Source organism: Oxyura jamaicensis, chromosome 2 (genome assembly GCF_011077185.1).
Source record: "Oxyura jamaicensis isolate SHBP4307 breed ruddy duck chromosome 2, BPBGC_Ojam_1.0, whole genome shotgun sequence".
Taxonomy (NCBI): domain Eukaryota; kingdom Metazoa; phylum Chordata; class Aves; order Anseriformes; family Anatidae; genus Oxyura; species Oxyura jamaicensis.
Genome location: NC_048894.1, coordinates 129,183,965 through 129,202,703, shown reverse-complemented (window position 1 = coordinate 129,202,703; position 18,739 = coordinate 129,183,965). Strand labels below are relative to the sequence as shown.

Here is an 18,739-nt window from a genome sequence, read left to right as displayed (position 1 = left end):
TGTTCACAGAAAATACCTTGGTGTGAGGTTTCAAACCTTCAGCCATTGCAATAGGAACACCTGATTTGATGGCGCTCAGTAATTACAGCTTGTGATTACACCTAGCCCCATAATAGAAATGAAAGAAAAAAAGCCTGTAGCGTAATGAATTTGTCCTCTACCGTGTTAACGCGCTCGTTTTTAGCTCCCGTTTTTTCAAGCTTTCCCAGAGATGGCCGGACAGACCAGGTGTACCCTACTTTTCTCTCCTTTCCTGCTCCGTGACCAGCCCGGTGGCACGCTGTCAGTCCCTCTCCTGTCCGGTGTCCGGGGCAGAAAGCACATAGTGTCTCGCAGGGACCTCCAACTCGCAGAGCCAGGCACGTATGCCACCTCGGGGAAACGTGATAATTGGCTTAGTTAATTTTAAACTCGCCATTTGGGAAACCAATAATTGGGAAAGCAATTATGGCTTCCCATTCTGGGCCAGCCAAGCCCTTTTTAATTTGCATCCGGTGGAAACTCAAGTGTTTGACGGTGAGCGGGCTTAGCAAAGCTTAATGTGCAGTAACAGGATTGCTGAGTGAAAAATGAACCTGTTTGGCAAATATAATCCTCTACTTTCCCTCTGTGTAAGGCTTTCCAAAGCAGCTTCTTAATTTTTAGGTGTCTAGAGGCAAAGTGCTTCTCCTTGTTTTGTTTAAGAAAAGGAAGGATGGGGCTCAAGGGCCTCTGCTGAGATCCTTCCAGTGACTTCCATGTGTGTTGGTTGTCTTCCAGAGAGGTCCAGGCTGGAAAGAGCCTCAATCCATTTGACCCCAGTAATCCAACTGTGTTCATAGAATATCCAAAATACCGAGCATTGAGGGGTTGTGCTTGTTTGTTTCAGATTTAAACATGGCAACCTAGTTGTGAAGATGCATGCATTTGATAGTTGGTATTAATATTTGGTGATTGTTATTAATTGGTGTCTGACTATCTTAGAAGAGGTGTCGTGCGTACTTTTCTGTAAGAAATTTATGGCTGCATTTAGAATCTTCTTTTTCATGACTTTGTCTCTTTGTTCCAGTGATAGAGGGACAAAAGGTGTGTAATGGTTCTGAATTATTTGTATTTAGAACTGAAATTGGCATATGGGAAGGGCCATGGATTGCTGGTTGATTAAGACCAGGTTGGATGAGGCCCTGAGCAACCTGATCCAGTGGGTGGCATCCCTGCCTGTGGCAGGAGGGTTGGAACTGGGTGATCCTTGAGGTCCCTTCCGACCCAGGCCATTCTATTTCCCCATGTAATCTTATGAACATATCTCCATCCAATTTTAATACTGCTTATGCTTCTTGTGTCAGTTATTGCTGGATTTCAGATGTCACACATTGGTAGTTGGTCTATATGGGACACGGTACGTACCTGGATGAATGCTGGATTTTGAATGTGGGTACGTGCTTGTGAGCATGTGGGTATGTGCTTGTAAGTGTCTACGCTTCTTGCAGACAAGTTAAATTCAGCCAGATAATGTCCTGTCAGCACTTAGAGTGAAGGGACAGAAACTTCTCGCTGACTCCAGTTCTTGCTGCCAGTGCCATATTGTGTATCCACACAGCATAAATGTTTAGATTCACATTTTAGTATTTAGAAAATACGTTCTCTGGACACTTTGTATATTCAGTCAAATGATGAAGATACAGGCTTCGTCCTACCCAGGTTGAAACTGAATACTACAGTCACACTGATAAATTGGAGAGAACACGTACAGTGACCTTAAAATGCATTGTCTTAGGTAGTATTGTTAGAGAGAAACAGTTTACAAATGCTTAGAGTGATTAGATTGACAAGGTTTAGGTGTAATGAGCAATAGCTGGTGAAGCAAGTAATTAAATGCAAAGTATACTCCAAAATGTAATAATACATTGAAATTCAAGGCAGATGATTTCCAAGCATCATTACAAGAAACTGTCTTACCTCTTTGTATTCCTGTATGAATAGAGATTTCTGGTGAAATAGAAATTCAGTTTGTACAATGTGTTCTTTCCTTCCGGTGAGAAGGCAGTTTGGGGATGACAGAAATGAGATCCTGCTTACATAAAGAACACTGCTAAAGGAGCTCCAACTGCAAATTCTGTATGAAATAGTAAGAATAAACCAAAGCCTTTGTCCTTCTGGGGATTTAATTTAAGTATTTTTTACTTGTATGATGTTATCTTGGTAATAAGTTCAGTGTCTCTCATTGCTGCTTATTCTGTTTTGCTGTGAACTCTACTTGTGATTTCTTCCTTGTACAGAAAAATGGATAGGCATATCACTGTCCCTAGAACATAGCCAGCTGTTCAGGCTGTGCCTCAAAATAGGCTTAAAAAAAAAAAAGAAAAAAAAAGAAAGAAAAAAAAAAAAGAAATCTTATTTTGGCTGAGTGTTTATCATGTTAAATATATTCATTTCATTATTATTATTATGTATGCATTAGCACTTTCTATTAGTATTGCTAGGCTGAAATACATTGATTCCTCCTTCCTCTCTGCCCTTGAACAGTGATGGATCAAAAATGGTAAAGCCTTGTTTAAAAAAAAACAAAACAACAAAAAAAAACAGTGACTTGTGGTTTCTCACCAGATGGAAGTTGGCAGTCCCTAACACATACCATCTTTGCATTTATTTCAAAAAGTAGAAGAGATGGTCACAAAGTCAGAATGGAAAAATTACCTGTGAAATACAACAGAGTTGTGTGGCAGGTGGGATGGTACTCAGCCATCTTGTGGCATTAGCGTTTTTACTAGTAATCAAAAGGGGGGGGGAAGTTGATGAAATTAGACCAACTAATTGCATAATAAATCAGACAAATCCAAAATCCTCATCTTGAACTGTGCCTTCTTTAACAGCTATATAGTGTTGATATTGTACGTAAGCCAAGTGCTCACAATTAAGTTAAAATATTTATCTGTCAGCAATGGCAATTTATCCAGAATGGGAGCAGTGCGACTGTTGGTGTGTGTTTTGTTTTGTTTTGTTTTACATGAAATTCTTCCTAATCTGGAAAGCAGCCAGGGTGTTTTATTAGGGATCTTGTTTTTGGAACAAGGTGACACTGGGGCGGAATCCAATTATGGTGACCTGTAGTTGAGATACTGGAAGTATGACTTTATGGGTTGAGGAGAAAAGGAAGTTTGTATAAAAATGGAAGCGTGGCAATGGCATCAGGAATATTAAGATAAGGTGTTTTTTTTGTTTGTTTGATTGTTTTTAAGCGCTAATTTCCCAAAGCATATTCCAGCTGGCATTTTTTTATAGGGAGTTTCAGATGCAGTCAACTTTTATTTACTCTCCACCCTCATAAAATGTATTTTTAAATTTTTTAGAGCTACTTTTTCTTTTGTAGTAAAATGAGCTCTTTTATCTGTTTGGCACCAAAAAAAAAAAAAATCCAAAAAAAACAAAATGGCATAGATAGGCCATAGTAGCAAGATTATTTAATTTACCCAGGCCTCTGGGATTTGAGCTGTGTAGAGAGGAGACTTGCTTGGACATCTTAGTCCTTCCAGAGTCCCAGCAGGCACCTGAGGACAAATAGGAGTTAGCTGGTGAGCTGCTGATTGCTGGGTGGCTGCTTGGCAGCCCACATGTGTGGCCGCATGTTCAGCTGGCATAAATCAGCACAGCGTCACAGAGGTTGGATCATGGAATGATTAGGGTTGGAAAAGACCTCCAAGATCACCTGGCCCAACCATCCCCCTACCACCAATGTCACCCACTGAACCATATCCCTAAGCACCATGTCCAGTGTTTCCTTGAACACCCCCAGGGACGGTGACTCCACCACCTCCCTGGGCAACCTGTTCCAATGCCTGACTGCTCTTTCTGAAAAGAAATTTATCTTAATTTCCAACTCGGGTGCTGGGCGGCCGCGCTCTTCTTGCGCCATCCCATCGCGTTGAGTGATGCCCAGCTCCTTGGTGGTGAACGAGCCCCTGAGGTGTTTGTACAGCTGACAGCAAAGTGTGTGCCTTCTGGGGCATGGCAGGCCTTCTGATTGTTCTTCTGTTACCATGTCTGTGTAAACCATTACAGCGCCTGTTAAAAATAAGGTCTGTGCTCCTGATGAGTCCACCCAGTTCAACAGGTACTGCACAAGAAAATAGGGGGTTTGAGGGAACATACATGGGAGTCAGTTTTAACATTTACAGGGACGTTTCTATACATTTGCATCACATACAGGTAAATTGTAATATTCTTGGGGGATGACTAATTTTCTCTGCGTTGGAAAAACTTGGAAAATAACCTAACTTAAGCAGCAATACACCAAAAGCCAGGGAAGATGCTAAAAGCCCTGTGAGGTTGTACTTAAGAGGTGGTGTGTATAGTCTGCCAAAGTCAAGTCACTCTGATTGTAAATAAAAGATGTGTCTCCTTATTGTAGTGCTAGTCCTTTTTGTCTAGGTGGTTCAATACCTGATCAATAAATTATTTGCTGCTCAGGGCAAAATCCAAGCTCAAATTTAACTAAAATTGGAGGAGACTGAAGTTTGACTGCAGTGCGATCACTGTATCAGGGATATGCTTTTGGGCATAATAAAAATGGACTGAAAATGTTAAGGTAGAAACTATTGAAGGTTTGTAGTCTGCACATCCTCTATAGTAAATAAAGAGAAAACCTCTGAAATACCTCGAAAATGGTGTCAGTGTTGAGCATGCTTTAATTTAAGCTGGACTTCCATTGCCTGATCCTGACTGGGGCATGTGGAGTTCAAGACCAGTGGCTTGGCCACGGCTGAGTGCTCCCAACACCAGTTTCTGAAGGCAGGTACAGGTGGAATTTGCAAAGAAAAATTGGAATATGCTGATGGGAACCCTAAATATGGTAATCATTTAGCTGTAACATGGAATTAAACTACTTTAGTTAAAAATAATGACAAATCGAGAAAGAACTTTTAACTTAAAATAAAAACCTCAAGCAAAATACTGTCTTGGCAACTTCATAACAGAAACTAAAACTCTTTCCGCTTTGCGTTTAGCAAAGTTTCTGCTCAGAAACCAAAGCAAAAAAAGCTACCTTCAGTTTTCACGGGAAGATCACCAAGCTGTCCAGCTGAAGCAGCACCTGCCTCTGGCTTGCTGGAGCGTGGCTGCCCCAGTCCCGATCCACTGACCTTGGAGAGGGCGAGAATTGCAGACCAAATGAGGGGAGGTGGCTGTGTGGCCAGCTTCATGCCTCAGAAGAAGTTTGTAGAAATGTTCGTGCTATTCGATGCTGAAAACTCAAGGGAGGAGGAGGGGGAGGGCCAGCACTTGTTGCAAAGCAGCAAGAAGAGTAAAAGAGCAGTTCTCAGAGGGAGGCGGTGGTAACTGCAGATAGAGACAAGGTTAGATTAAAATTTTCAGATTGCTTCTAACTCGTATTTTTGTACCTGAGCTTCCAAACAATGTCAGTTGCCCGAGGGCAGGTTGCAAAGCACTTAGCTGAAAGCAAGCTGAAGGTTACTGATGTCTTGAGGGCAAAAATATGCAATGAATTGCATAGAAAAGCAGTTACCCTAGCATAAAATGGCTTCTATGAGTGATAATTAGTTGTGTGTATGGAAAAACTCTGCAAGTTCTTATCAGCCATTGATACCAGAGGCAATAAGGTGGCAAGTACCAAGGTATGATGACAAGAAAAGCCAATCCATTAGCAAACAACGTAATCATGTGGTTTAACAACTGCTTCGGAGCTAATGAGAGAGAAGTGCAAAGTATCAGAAGTAAGCTGGAATAAGTTGGTGTAACTGTGTTAGTGTACAGCTGTCAGTGAGACCTTCCACTAAGTTTTTTCTGGAACGTCTTGTGGCTTTACAGAACCACCAAAAGACTTGAAATGGTTAAGAGGCTGTGAGGGGTCCATGGAAAAAATGTTTCTGATAAGATACATCAGAATAGTTAACTTATCTGGAACGATGCATTAGAAGTTGGCAATGCTATCTCAGAACTGTGAATAATTGTGAAGCAGAACTTGAGGGCAGAGTAGTCCCAATGGATAATCAGTGGATTTAGTGAAAAGTGAGGAGCTTGATCAGTCAAATTTCTGCAGCATTTGCTGCTCCAACATCCACGTCTGCTCATGTATGTGGCTGGATTTCTGTAAAAAGGTCAGGTACTACGTAGGCAGGTGTCTCAAGTGGAAGTGATTCTTGTAGACACAGATGAATTAAAGACAAAAACCTGTCTGCAGAGCAGGAGGGAGTTACCAGACAGTGGCTACTGAGTTAAAGTCTTGTCTTTCTGTCATCACCACCTGTTTTTAAAGCAGAAAAGATTCTTTATCTGAAATCACCGTCAGGGGGATGTTTAAAAATATGTTAATCATTTTTTTTTTTTCCAAGTAGCTGTTGAAAACAGGATAAGCATTAGTTTTGGTCTTCTGCCATTTCTGGCCATTTAACCAGTGGACCTGAACTGTTTGGCAGCAGCTCTGCAACCTTCGGAATACTTGCTTGTGTGGTTTTTGTCATTTTTTCACTTTCACATGCTTGGATAGGTCTGGGTATTAATTACAGCATATTGACATATGAAAAATAAACCATTATTTGAATATATTTGAACTGCATATGAATAATTTTCATATATATATAAGTATATATGAACAGACAATCTGGTATCACAGTGCAAGTATTCTGCTTTTTGCTTTGGACTTTATTTGTCCAACCATTAAATTAGTCTGAGTCTGCAACCTTCTGTGATCACTAGGGCTGTAGAGTAAACTTAAAAATGTGTGACAGGGTATTTGCTGACAACAAATAAAATGTAGTAGTTCCATATGTTGAAAAAAAAATAATCCTTTGATTAAATCCTGAATTTATTGGGTAAAAAAAAATCCTGATGAGTGGTGTGTTCAGTCTGGAATTGGAGGGTCGGTAAGAGGGGATTCTGCCTGTGCCAGGGAAGACAGTGGGATTCACGTTTTAATACATACCTTCGTTTGACTTTGTCTGATGTCTAGGGGCTGGATAGTGGAACCTGGGTGTTCTTGGGCTTTTTTTTTCTTTAGTGCATCACTTCTAAATTAACTTTGATGCAGATGGAAGGCACCTCAGAATCTGTTAAAATCCTCAGAAAAGGACTTACTGTAAATCAAAGTTTTCTGGAAATAATCATTAAATCGTAATTAAATTTATATGTTTATGTCTTCGCTTAATTTTGTGTGATCACATGCTGACTGTGTTGTCTTCCAGGCAAATTTTCTTGGTAATGTGTCATCTGTTTGTGTGTGAAGAAGTGTAAAATGACTAATTCTTTCTACTATTTACATTCATAAAGCAACAATTCCAGCTTTGTTCTTGAAGCAACTGCCAAAAGCCCTTCCATGGAAACATGAGAATGAGAGACATTAAATCATCAGTCCTAAGTATTTATGTGTTAGTGGTGACATACGCTTTGCATAACAAAACAAAATTACCTTGACAAGATTGTCTTTCCTGTGAACTTACAATAGCTTGCACCATTTATATACCTGCTAAGGTCTGAAAGTTATAAATAGATTTGTGGGGAGAAGAATATATTCCTATTTATGTATAGATGTCAGTATTCATTACATCTGCAGTATTTGTGTTGAACACAGTGAAAAGAAGAAGGAGTAAAGCAGGCGAATTTACACAGCTTATTCATGCTGTTGGTATCTGAAGGTAGCACATTCTGGATTTCTCCATTGTAAAGCTCAGCAATAGTTTACAGGTGTCTAAAAATCCAGTCTGTGGGTCCGAGGAGACGTCTGGGTTTCTCCGGGGCAGTGCATGTGCTGTGGAAGCGTGTCTGTTCAAGCCAGGCATTTCTGCTGGCTGTCTTCTGCCCTTGGCCTTCGGGGCCGTCCCTGGGGCTTCCAGCAAGTAGCTGCTTGAGGCTCCTGATGTTAAAAGCACAGGCACATAGGAATAACACATGGGCAAATGCTTCTGGTTAGCCGTGTCTTGTCCACGTGTGCTCATACAGGTGTGAGGATGTTAGTAGGCTGAAGGGGCTCTCCCAACGTGGAGCAGTGGGCTGTGAGGGCCCGCAGGATGGCCTGCCCCGTGGAGACAAGGAATTGTGCCTGGCCAGGGAGCAATGTTTCAGAGGATAGTCTACATACGTCCCAGACTTTGGATTACTCTCTGGCAAGAAAGAGTGACTTGATTAAGTCACTGTTTTGCTTATGTGAAGCAGCTGCAGGAGCCGAGGCCACTCCTGTGCGTGTCCATGCTCCTTGTTGGTGGCGGAGCTGGCGGGCTCCTCGGGGGGGTCCTGCCGGCATCGCCTGCTGCTCTGCGCTGCCCAGCAGGGGACTTGGGCCGGGGCAACTTACCTCTCTGCTCACAGAGAAATGCTCATTTACAAAAGTAGCTGTTAAAAGAATCCCATACGTGGCTGTCGGAAGCTTCTTCATTACTTGTTTGCCTTTTAGAAAGCCATCTGTATAAATTCTGACGTCTCTACTAGGAATTTTAGATGAGGGTGGCTAGCATTTCTTTTGGATAGTTACACAACGCACATATACATACAGTAAATACAAGTTATTTATACAGTGGTTTGCAGTATTTCCATTCAAATACCTCTTTCTGTTTAGCATTAAGAGGTAACTGATGGCTTTACAAAATGGCCAAGAACTGCTTATTTTCTTGGACTGTCTTCAACACTGTTGAGAAATTAATAGTAGTTTGAGAATGTATGAAGGGCAAAGAAATGGTGTTCTATGATTCAGAGAGCTAATTAGAAGTAAATGCCTGGGGGTATTGGGCTTTTCACCCCCTACTTTTTAGGAGAATTAGAGGAAAATTTAATAATTGCTTTTAATTTTGCAGGCTGCCAGCATCAGGCGTGAAATGACCTTCCCTGCATTTCAACAGGAGGATGTAAAAAGTGACATCAGTCAAAAACTGCCAGACCAACAGTTTCTCCTGCTCACCACAAAGGAGGAAGATTTAAAAACAGCAGAGACCAAAAAACTGAGCAGAGTTCATGAGTATGAAAAGGAAAACACTCGTTCTGTTTGTCTTCTTGAACAGAAGCGCAAGGTTGTTTCTTCAAATATTGATGTGCCTCCAGCAAGGTAGGGAAAGTTGGTTTTAGGTGTTCTTTTTGTTTGTTTTGTTTTGTTTTTTTCCTACTCGGATATTGAAGGCAAGTTTGACAAGTGGTACTATTAAGACTAGTAGTATTCATGTACAAAGTTGATCACAACTCCTCTCCTTGAAAGATGTGGTGTAAGTTTTACAGTAGTAGTGGGAGCAGAGACTGTCTGCAATGTAGGACTTTGTATTGCTTTTGCAATGGTTTTGCTTTTATCATGTGCTGCAACTGAAGTATCCCCAGAAAAGAACATGCCTTAACAGGAGGAGATTGTTGACCCAGCTTCAGCATTGCCTGATAAGTAATCTTCTAAATGAGACTTAGGATCAACTTCTGGCAATGTTATTTTATTTTTCCATACCTACAGCCACCTTATACTCATGGAAATGGGCAGTGCCTTATTCGGGATAGTGAGGATGTAGTATGTTATTTTCTGTTACATCCTTCTATAGGGGTAGAGCTGGGTCATGATATGGTCTATAAAATGAATTAATAGAAAAAAGTGGCACAGAGAAATCAAATTTGTACAAAAAAATTGATTTGGGAATTTTGATGTTGCTTTTTAATTTCTTATTCCTTGAGGAACTATTGTAAATGCACATATTTTTTGTGACTTCAGCACTATCATCTGAGCAGTTACACTTTTAATTATAAACTATTTATAGGGAAATAGTTTGAGAAAAAAAAATAATTGTTCTTTAAGAGATTATGTTTATCACAGCAAGAAATTCAAGATTTATTTGTATATTTTTATGTCTTTCTGATATTTAAGTAGAATAATAGTAAGAGAAGGGGAAACTGAGAATTGCATACTAGCTAATGATTTAAAGAGAAGGGGTTAGAAAATAGCCTAGAACCTTGAACTGTGGGGGAAGGAGTTCTCTGTTTCCAGAGAGAAGGGGAATGATTCCTCTAGACAAGTGCTGAAAATGAGTGTAAAGGAAACATCCAGTAAAGCTACAGATTCTCATGTAGCAGTGGTGAAAAACTGACAACAAATTGGGCGTTCTGTCTTGCAAGATGACAAACGCATGGGAGACTTCTTTGTTGTTTGTGATTACATGTTGGCATCAGTCTATCTGCAAAGATATTTTTTTTTTAACCTGCCTGGAAAATGCACTTTCACAAAATGTTCAGTGATATTTCTTCCATGTTTATTTTCTATGATGTCACTTAAAAATTTAGTAGTCAAACTGTATGTTTTGTTGCTTTTTGGTTTGTTTGCTTTCTAAAAGCCAACATAAAGCATCTGGTTCTGCCATGTCATCCAGAACAGGATCATCATGGCTCTCATAGATGACAGTAGTGAAAACCGCAAAGTTCACAAGCATCTTGATAGGATTTTTTTTTCCAGACAAATATCTAGTAAAAAGCTATGCATTAAATTTTTGATATTTTCACCCATAATCAGCCCTGTAATGGCTGACTGCCCTTTTCATTCATGCCTGCGTGTCTCAAAGTAAATAGGATCATCAGAAAATTCAGGTTGGAAGGGGACTGCAGGAAGTCACCTGGTCCAACTTCCTTCTCAAAGTATAAGTTAGCATTTCCATTTTACAGTTCAAGAAACTAAAGTATAGACTTTAGGAGCCTTTTCGTTTAACTTCATGAAGATAATCCAGAGCAGTCAAGCTCCTCTTTTCTGTAACTGCAAGCAAGATCATCCTTCCTCTGAGGGATGAACATTTCTTCCCCAACAGGGTGGAAAAGAGAATGAATAAATGTCTTTAATACCTCTTTAGAACTAATTATGACACTAGTTTTGAACATGGGATAGTAAGATGATAGTAAATGGGTTCATTTGCAAAGGTTTCTTATGAAATAGTTAATTGTTCCTGTATTTTGTTGTGAACAAATAAGTGGTATTATGTACTTAAGATAAATTTTTTGCTTGTTTTCAGACACGCAGGTCAAGGTGCTGTTATTAGCAGATTTAGAAACGGAAGTAGAAAACAAACCCAAAGTCTAAATTCAAGAGTATGATAAGTATCTTGGTCACTTGTGCTATTATTTGGAAGACAAATTTAATGCTCCCTTAGAATTGGAGGTGACTTGTTGGCCCGTTTATCTAAAATCGACAGGAATAGCTCTAAAAACCTTTGCTTGGGGAACTTATTAAATATTTGTTGATGTAATGAAGGGAATACCAAGTCTCTCTTCCTCTTCAACACAGTTTGAAAAGCCATATTCTCTGGAATATAGAGGCGTGTAAGGGTAGGCATTTGAAGTTCTCCTGCCTCTTTCCTAAGCCCCTTCAAGTCTTCTCTCTAGGACTGAGCTGATGCAGCTGCCCGTTCCCCCAGGTGAATTCCTCTGTTCACCCCCTGGCAGGGCTGGTTGGACATCTTGTGTTAATCAGATGATATTTATGAAAGTGTGGGAGAATTAGAGATGAATCACAGAATGACCGAGGTTGGAAGAGACCTCTGAAGACCATCTAGTCCAACTCCATGTGATCTTCAGTTTCATTTGCTCTTTGGAACAAACTCAGCTGGAGTTTTGATATAGAAAAACGCTATGGAAATCAAGTTTGATGCTTGTTTTAACACCTTGATGGAGCTGAGGAGGTCATCTACTTTACTTCAGATGCCAAAGTAAAGGGTAAAGTTAAGTTTTACTGAAGTAATTTTGAGACAGAAGTTTATCATACTGCAGAATCCTCATTAACAGGAACGTATGAATGTTCTGGAAAAGAGTCTGCAAAAGAGCTAGTAACATGAATAAATATCCTTCATTTTGACCACTAAGTGAAACAAAGTCCATCCTATCTCATCTGTTCTTAAGGATACCAGTGGATATGAACGAAAATCCTCGTGAAGCACTGTATCCAAAATAACCAACTCAGCTCGGAAAATATTGGCATAATAAATATTGCTTCTCAGACATTCAGCTGCAGTGGTACTGCAGTGCTTTAATTATTGCTTACAGACTCCAACATTTTAAGTATGTTAAAATATTTTATCACATTCCCTGGCATCTCAGGTGCTTCATACTAAGGTGTGCTGAAATTACGCTAGATGGAAGTATAGAGAAAAGACGGTCTGGTGGATGTGTCATGGGCATGTGTGGGAAAACAGGAATCCAATGGAAAACGTGGACACTAGAATTTTGTTTTTCAGTGAAATCTGCGGGGAAGGGATAGATCTGTAGTAATTAACAGCCCAGCAGTTGTGGACTTTCCTGGAGGGTGGTGGGTTTAGGTTTTAGGAGGTGTGGGTTTAGGTTTTTCTGTTCCATTTGGAAGGACGCCATGGATGTGTCGGGGAAGGGGGTGTCATAACCATTGCAATCCTGGCATGGTTGGGGTGCTTCTGAGGGCAGGTCTTTAAAGACCTAGCATTGGGATGAATGTAGCTGATTCCATCATCAGTATTTTGCTACATACCAGATAATTTTAATACTGAAATGCAAATTTTTTTTTGAATTTAGTGTTTACAGTTTTTATTTCATCTTGCATTACAACTGTAGAACTTGCACTCCTTCTATACTATGTGCTGTATTGGAAGTGTCTGCTGAATTAAAATAGGAGATTGGGAGGGTTTTAAAAAAAAAGAAAATATTTTTATGTCTGGGAATGCAAAAAATGAAATATGAGATAAACATCATTAAGTCTTTCCCTTTTCAGATCTCTTCATTTGCTCATTTTGAACAAAAATTAAACAAGTTACATAGCTTTCCTACATCTGAAACTCAGATGAGTGCAAATGAAACTGTTCGGCTTGAGAAAATTATTTGTTTAATGTAAGGAAATTTGAATTCCTTGCCTTTCCTTTCCAAGTTTAAATTTAATCAGTAGTTTTAGTGTCTACAGGACTGGAGTCTTGGAGAAAGCAGTCTGAAAGCTCAACTATAAACTGCAATTATCTCTGAGAATTGAGATTTTATCTACACAGTAGAGGAAAATATGCTTTAGATTGGCTTACTGTTCAAATGTAAGTGATCAAACACAGAACAGATTCCTAGGATCTGAGTAGTGAAAGGTCATTTACTAAAAGGAGAGTGGTGTCACGGAGGGAATAAAAGCATTGCATTGTAGGCAGAAGCAAGCACAGGTCTACTGGTGTTTTGGGCAGCTCCATCTGCAGAGGTCAGATGCAATCAAAGATGATGTCCCCAGTGGGCTGCGGTGAACAGAGCCTTTTCACTCATTTATGTTTTCATCAGTTACTTACCACAATCCACACTTACTCCCAAAGCACATTGGCAAGAACGATGAGAAAGAGCCTGGGCTGCTGATAGTGCAGTTGTGAGCACGTGAGTCATGGCATGGGGAGCAAGCTCGTGCCTCGCAGAGATGGACTGCAAGGCATGAAGTTTCCTTTTTTCGAGTAAAAAGTAAGGCTAAATGTCTGGAAATGGTGATGGGTTAAAACTCCTTTTTAGACAGATGTGTTTTGACCAGCTCTGTCTGGAAACTCCTCGTAACTTTTATGTGTTACTTAGAAGGGTTGTCTTTTCTGATGTCACAGAAAGGAGTAACTTGAAACATCCAGAAGGTATAATCAAAAAAGGAAGTGGTCAGGCATCACTCCTATCCCTCTGCTGGGTGGGAGTGTTTTAGTGATATCATTTTTGTGAACCTTTTGCTAGACGGTCTCAAAATATTGTGAAGTTTTTATTACCTCCTTGCCATGTCATTTACCCTTTCTCCAGTCCTCCTGTACTGTATGTCCAACAAAAAAATGAAAGAAACCCAAACTTTCCAAACGTCTAACCTTACTATGTTCTTTATGCTCTTGAAGGAAAAGCCAAAGCTAAACCTCATCTGCTCAAGTACTTCCTATAGTGAGGAAGTAGGTATTGAGCAATAAAAGCCTCGAGTTCTTGTGCCTTCTGGTTCACTGTTACTAAGCAATGTCATTTAGGATGACAATAATATATTGGATTTTCCTGTCTTTTTCTTCTTTAAAACAGTTGCTCTTACTGCAGAATTAATTTTTATTCATGTGCCTATACTTATCTGCTAATTAGTTCATAATTTAATGGAAAAAATGTGTGGTGTAATTGAAATAATGTAAATGAAGTGTCTCTAGGAATTCTTTCCCCCATTGCCTCTTTATGCACTTCTAAAATAGCCACGGAAAACTGGGGCGAAAGAAATTGTGGTCATGTTTTCTGACCACCGTTATAAGGAAACAGCATAGGCAGAGCTGTGTTTTCATCCCTGAATGATTTTCTTGCCTGGTGTCTCCAGAAACGTAGCTCTGGGCAATCTTTTGGTTAGGGAGTTTGTTGTTGTCTGTGAGGCCTGCTGGGTAAGGCTGAGTATGCACCACGCATTTCAGTGGGAACACTTGCATGGTTTCCTAGCCAAAACTCTCCAGGAGCCAGACTCTGACATCAACAGCAGTATCTGCTTAGCTGTGATACCCTCACGGGGAGGACTTCACAATGTGCTTGCAGCAGGAAGGAAGAACCCGATGATCACGCTGTGCTGTTCTGTTTACCCAGAGATGTTTATTCAGATGCAGTCTTCCGTAGTTCTTCTCACTCTGTTGAAGAAAACCTCCAGCTTCTCCATGGGAGAGCAGTGTTTTTATATGCCACATAATTTCAGCAGAACGGATTGATCAGGCAACCTCAGAGGGAGTCAGAGAATCATTAAGGTTGGAAAAGGCCTCCAGGATCATCTGATCCAACTGTCCCCCTCCCACCAGCATTACCCACTAAACCATGTCCCTAAATACCACATCCAGCCTTTCCTTAAACACCCCCAGGGTGCTGATGCTTTTCAGTCAAACGGATGAAAACAGAAAGCTAAGAACCCAGTCTGTGTTTCAGATTTATTGCAAGCTTTTGAGCTTGCTAGCTTTCCTTCCAGCTCAAAATACCATTGAGATATATCACAAGTGTTCTGTTTTTTTTAACCACCCTATAGATTGAGTGTACTATTTCTTTTTTGTTTTGTATGCATCCGTGATAGTTGGAAACTTTGAAAACCATAATTCCCACATTTCAGGGCTTCTGTAAAAATGCTGGTAGTTGGCAATACCATGTGTTTAAAATCAGCTTCTCCAAATAACCGCACCAGCTCATTATTGAAGTATTATATTGTTGCTTTGTTTTGCTAGAGTTCTTTAGTTAAATTTGTGTGCAGCTTGATTGGATTTCACCCAAAAAGTCATTAGAGCTTGATTATGTTTAATATTGATGGTGAACTGCTTGTCATGGTCTGCTGCAAGAAAAACAGGCATGCCTTCTAGGATCTGACTGTTAACAGAAAACAGAAGTTTATCCAAAAAGCAGTCAGAGAATCAGTCATTTAGCGTGTTGTTCTTAATGCGCTTCTTGATGCTGCTTTCTAATACTAACTTTTCTTTACCTTTTAGAAGGACTATATATGTATATTAAACCCTAGAGGCTTTGAAAAAGCACACAAAAGTGGTGTGGCAGAATCAGATTGGAAAAAGCATAGATTAAGTTGCAAATAAAAACTCTGCAGGTGCTTACTACAGTTACCCCAGAGCCCAACCAGAACTCCAAAAGTCACTTTGCTCGATGCCATGATAGCTGCATCAGCTTCTTATGGTGCTGAGATGGAGAAGGGGAAGGTGTCCGCAGATGCGTTTGTGACTATTTCTAAGCTGTTGAAAACTTATGTTTCAAATGGTGGATCAAGTCTCAGAAGTGCTGGGGAGCAGAGGACACGATCAGGACAGTCCCTTGCAAAGGGTGGCTGTGGGATGGTCGAGCCAGCTACAAATAACGTAGACATAGAGGTGTTGTGTGACTAAAGCAATTCATCTTTTCATCACCACTCTTAGATTTGTGGTCTACCCTATCCAGAAGGATTTTGTCAGCATAGTATTCTTGCAGAAGTGTGAATTTTGGATGAGGTAAAGTTATTTTTTTTTCTCAGTAATGCTTAGAGTAGAGGGAATATTAATGTCAGGAATAAAGCTTTTTCTTTTCTTTACTAGTAATTGCCTGTATTTGCTAGTGATTTTCATGCAACTTGGTATAATGACAACTATTTGTGTTTGTGGTCTTTCAGCCTGTTTTGCTTTACTTGATTCTGTGAGAGCAGGATGGGATTTTCAAGTGATTGAACCATGAAGAGTGTGAATGAAGGCTGCTTCTCATGAATAAGGTGTTTTCTGCTTGGTTGGGTTTTTTGTAACAATAGGTCATCCATCACACAGACTTCTTAGTTGTTCATTTCCATAATTTTCAAATTGCACCCTTTCTTCTAAATTTTTTCCATTCTAATTTTTATTAGGAGAGGAACTTCACACACCATTAATATGATTTTAGCCATCTGGATTTTTGGCCAATGTTATATGTCTTTTTTTTTTTTTTTTTTTAAACTGCAGACTTGTGATAGAATTCCCAAGGAATGAAATTCCATTGAAAAATAAACACATGATGATTTGATTGTGCAATTAATTGTGGTAATGTTAAGTTTTCCCAGTGCCTGATGTTGAAGCCTGTATTATTTAGGTAATGATTGTTTCACAAGGAAGCCTAGAAGAAGATGTTGAATGCATCTGTATATGTATATATAAACACGTGTGTATATGTACACATAGAAATAAATTTCCCATTTGTCTAGAAAATTGTATTTTCAAAGCACCAGAGAAGATTTGTCTCCATCTATAGAAATGTAGCCACTTTTCTTTAAAATCTTATTTTGATGGTAGCCTAGACTAAGGACTGAATTGTTTCATCTGTGTGACCAAAGTTGCCAATGGACAATGATCTCCTTACCAAGCAAATTTCAATGAATTCTTCTAATGTGACACAGAGGAAAAATGTGTCCTTAATCTGCAACGAGCATTGGGTGCTGGTTCTTGAGGAGTTGTATTCAGCAGCTCTGTCTGCTAGCTATCACTGTGAATGCGTGTCTTGTTCTCAGCTCTTCAGTTCCCTTAAAAAATGGAGTGTAATTTCAAAACACTTTAAACAGCAGGCAATATTCAATAAGAGTAATTTCTTTGTGGTTTGTGTTAGCTGTGGCACAAAAAAAAATCCCTCTTGAAATGCCATCTGTGCTGAGAAAAAAAGAAAAAAGTCAATGGGTACATGGTTTTAAACTTGTCTATCTGTGAAACGTGCAAGAATGGGATACCATGTATATGGTTACACAGAAGCATGTTCATAGCCATAATTTTATTTAAATGCTATAAAGTTAAAATATTCTGGTTTATGCAGTGATCTTTGACATTGTATTGTTCAGGCCAGGAAAGACATGAAGCCTGCCTCTTTGAGAGAAGTTCTATCACTAATTGTTATTTTAAAAATACTTTTAGAAATTTCTGTTTAACTCCTTTAACTCTTCTGGCATCATCTCCATGCAAACATTAGTTATACAGATTAAAAAAAAAATAGGTAGAAAGTTTGACTTTTCTATATTTGAAGTAATATGCTTGCATTGTGTGTAACAAGTTTTTCAGTATCTTGTTCGTATTCCTAAGATGCCTGTTCTATGGTAAAGCTTGTTTAACCCTGTTGGTTTCATTCTCTGCCTACTATTGGTTTGCACAGATGAAAGGCTATTTTTAAGGTGCCTTTTGTTAATTTCTGTAATAAAGATTTCCTAATCTCACTGTGAGATTATTTTATACATCAAGTACTTGTTTTGCCTATTACTTCTAGAGTTTTTGTGGCTAGAGGAATGTAAGAGGATGCAGCACTTAATCTAGATGTTGGTGTTTCAACGTGATTAGGATATGTTTGTAAATTAACTATAGATTTTTCTAACGGGTTAATTTTATTTGAGGCAGAACAGCATCTTTCTGTGGTTTTAGCAGACTTCAAGGGATTAATATCTGTACATTTAGATCTTTATAAGATGAATATATCCAAGTTTTCTCTTTTTACTCCTTGATAGTTTTGGAAAAATGTTGGAACAGAAGTGTTGTTAAATACACAAGATCTACACGAATCAGCTATAATTTTCAGTAAGTTGTTAGTTTTTCCAAGAAGCATATCCTTTGGCCTGGTTGTAACAGCAGCGCTTGATGGCGATGCGTTGCACAGAATGTGTATTGTGGGCATTCTTGCAGGTAGTTTTTGTTCTGTAAGGAATGCTGAGTTACTCTGCAGAGCTGAGGGGATGCTCTTTGTAAGCTGCAAGACTTAACGTTTCTGTTTAGTATCATTTTAATACATGCTAAATGACTAGACCTCAGTTTTGAGACAATGACAGTAAACACTTGCTATTCTTCAAGTACACCAGTCAAGCTCATTGGGTAGGAAGATTTGTGATTTTGTATATGCCATTAAGTTGTGTCATAGGAAATCCTGCTGTTGATGCAATGCCAAGTCTGCCAAGTAACTTTGGGCCTTCTTTGTTCAGTAACCGGTGAACAGAGCATCTTTGGCAAACCAGGAGGAAGCTACGGGTGAAATGTGAACTTGTGTTTTGACTGGTCCCAGAGAAAAGTAAATCCTGTAGCACCTTGCTGCTCCATCCATAGAGTGAAAGTAGGTGAAATGAGATATCTTGCTAAAAATATTTAACAATCCTCAGATAATGTATCTGTATACTTTCTGTAGAACTGGTGTTTAGAAAAATAATTCATTTTGGGTGAAAACATTCAGTGTTAGTGGCTGTGTATGTGAAATTTTTCAAAAACCACATCTTCAAAACAACCTCCTTAGGAAGCTGAAGTAAAAAGTATGGAATAACATCGCCAGAATACAGTAGCAGAGTTTCTTTTTTTTATTTATTTATACATCATCATAAACTCTA

At 39.3% G+C, this 18,739-nt stretch overlaps 1 protein-coding gene across 3 annotated transcripts in view; it reads left to right on the top strand.

Annotated features, from left to right (window-relative positions):
- The first annotated feature begins 249 nt into the window (after positions 1-249).
- ZNF704 (zinc finger protein 704) overlaps positions 250-18,739 on the top strand; it is a 92,540-nt gene continuing 74,050 nt past the window's right edge. For 2 of the 3 annotated variants that reach the window (XR_004748049.1, XM_035316863.1), the window contains exons 1-2: positions 337-359; positions 8,778-9,025. Coding sequence is in view for 2 of the 3 variants with exons in the window: in XM_035316863.1 (XP_035172754.1) it covers positions 8,799-9,025 (227 nt within the window). In the remaining variant the exon portion in view is untranslated. Of the gene's footprint in view, positions 360-8,777; positions 9,026-18,739 lie in introns of all 3 variants that reach the window. The other variant, XM_035316864.1, reaches the window with a different exon arrangement.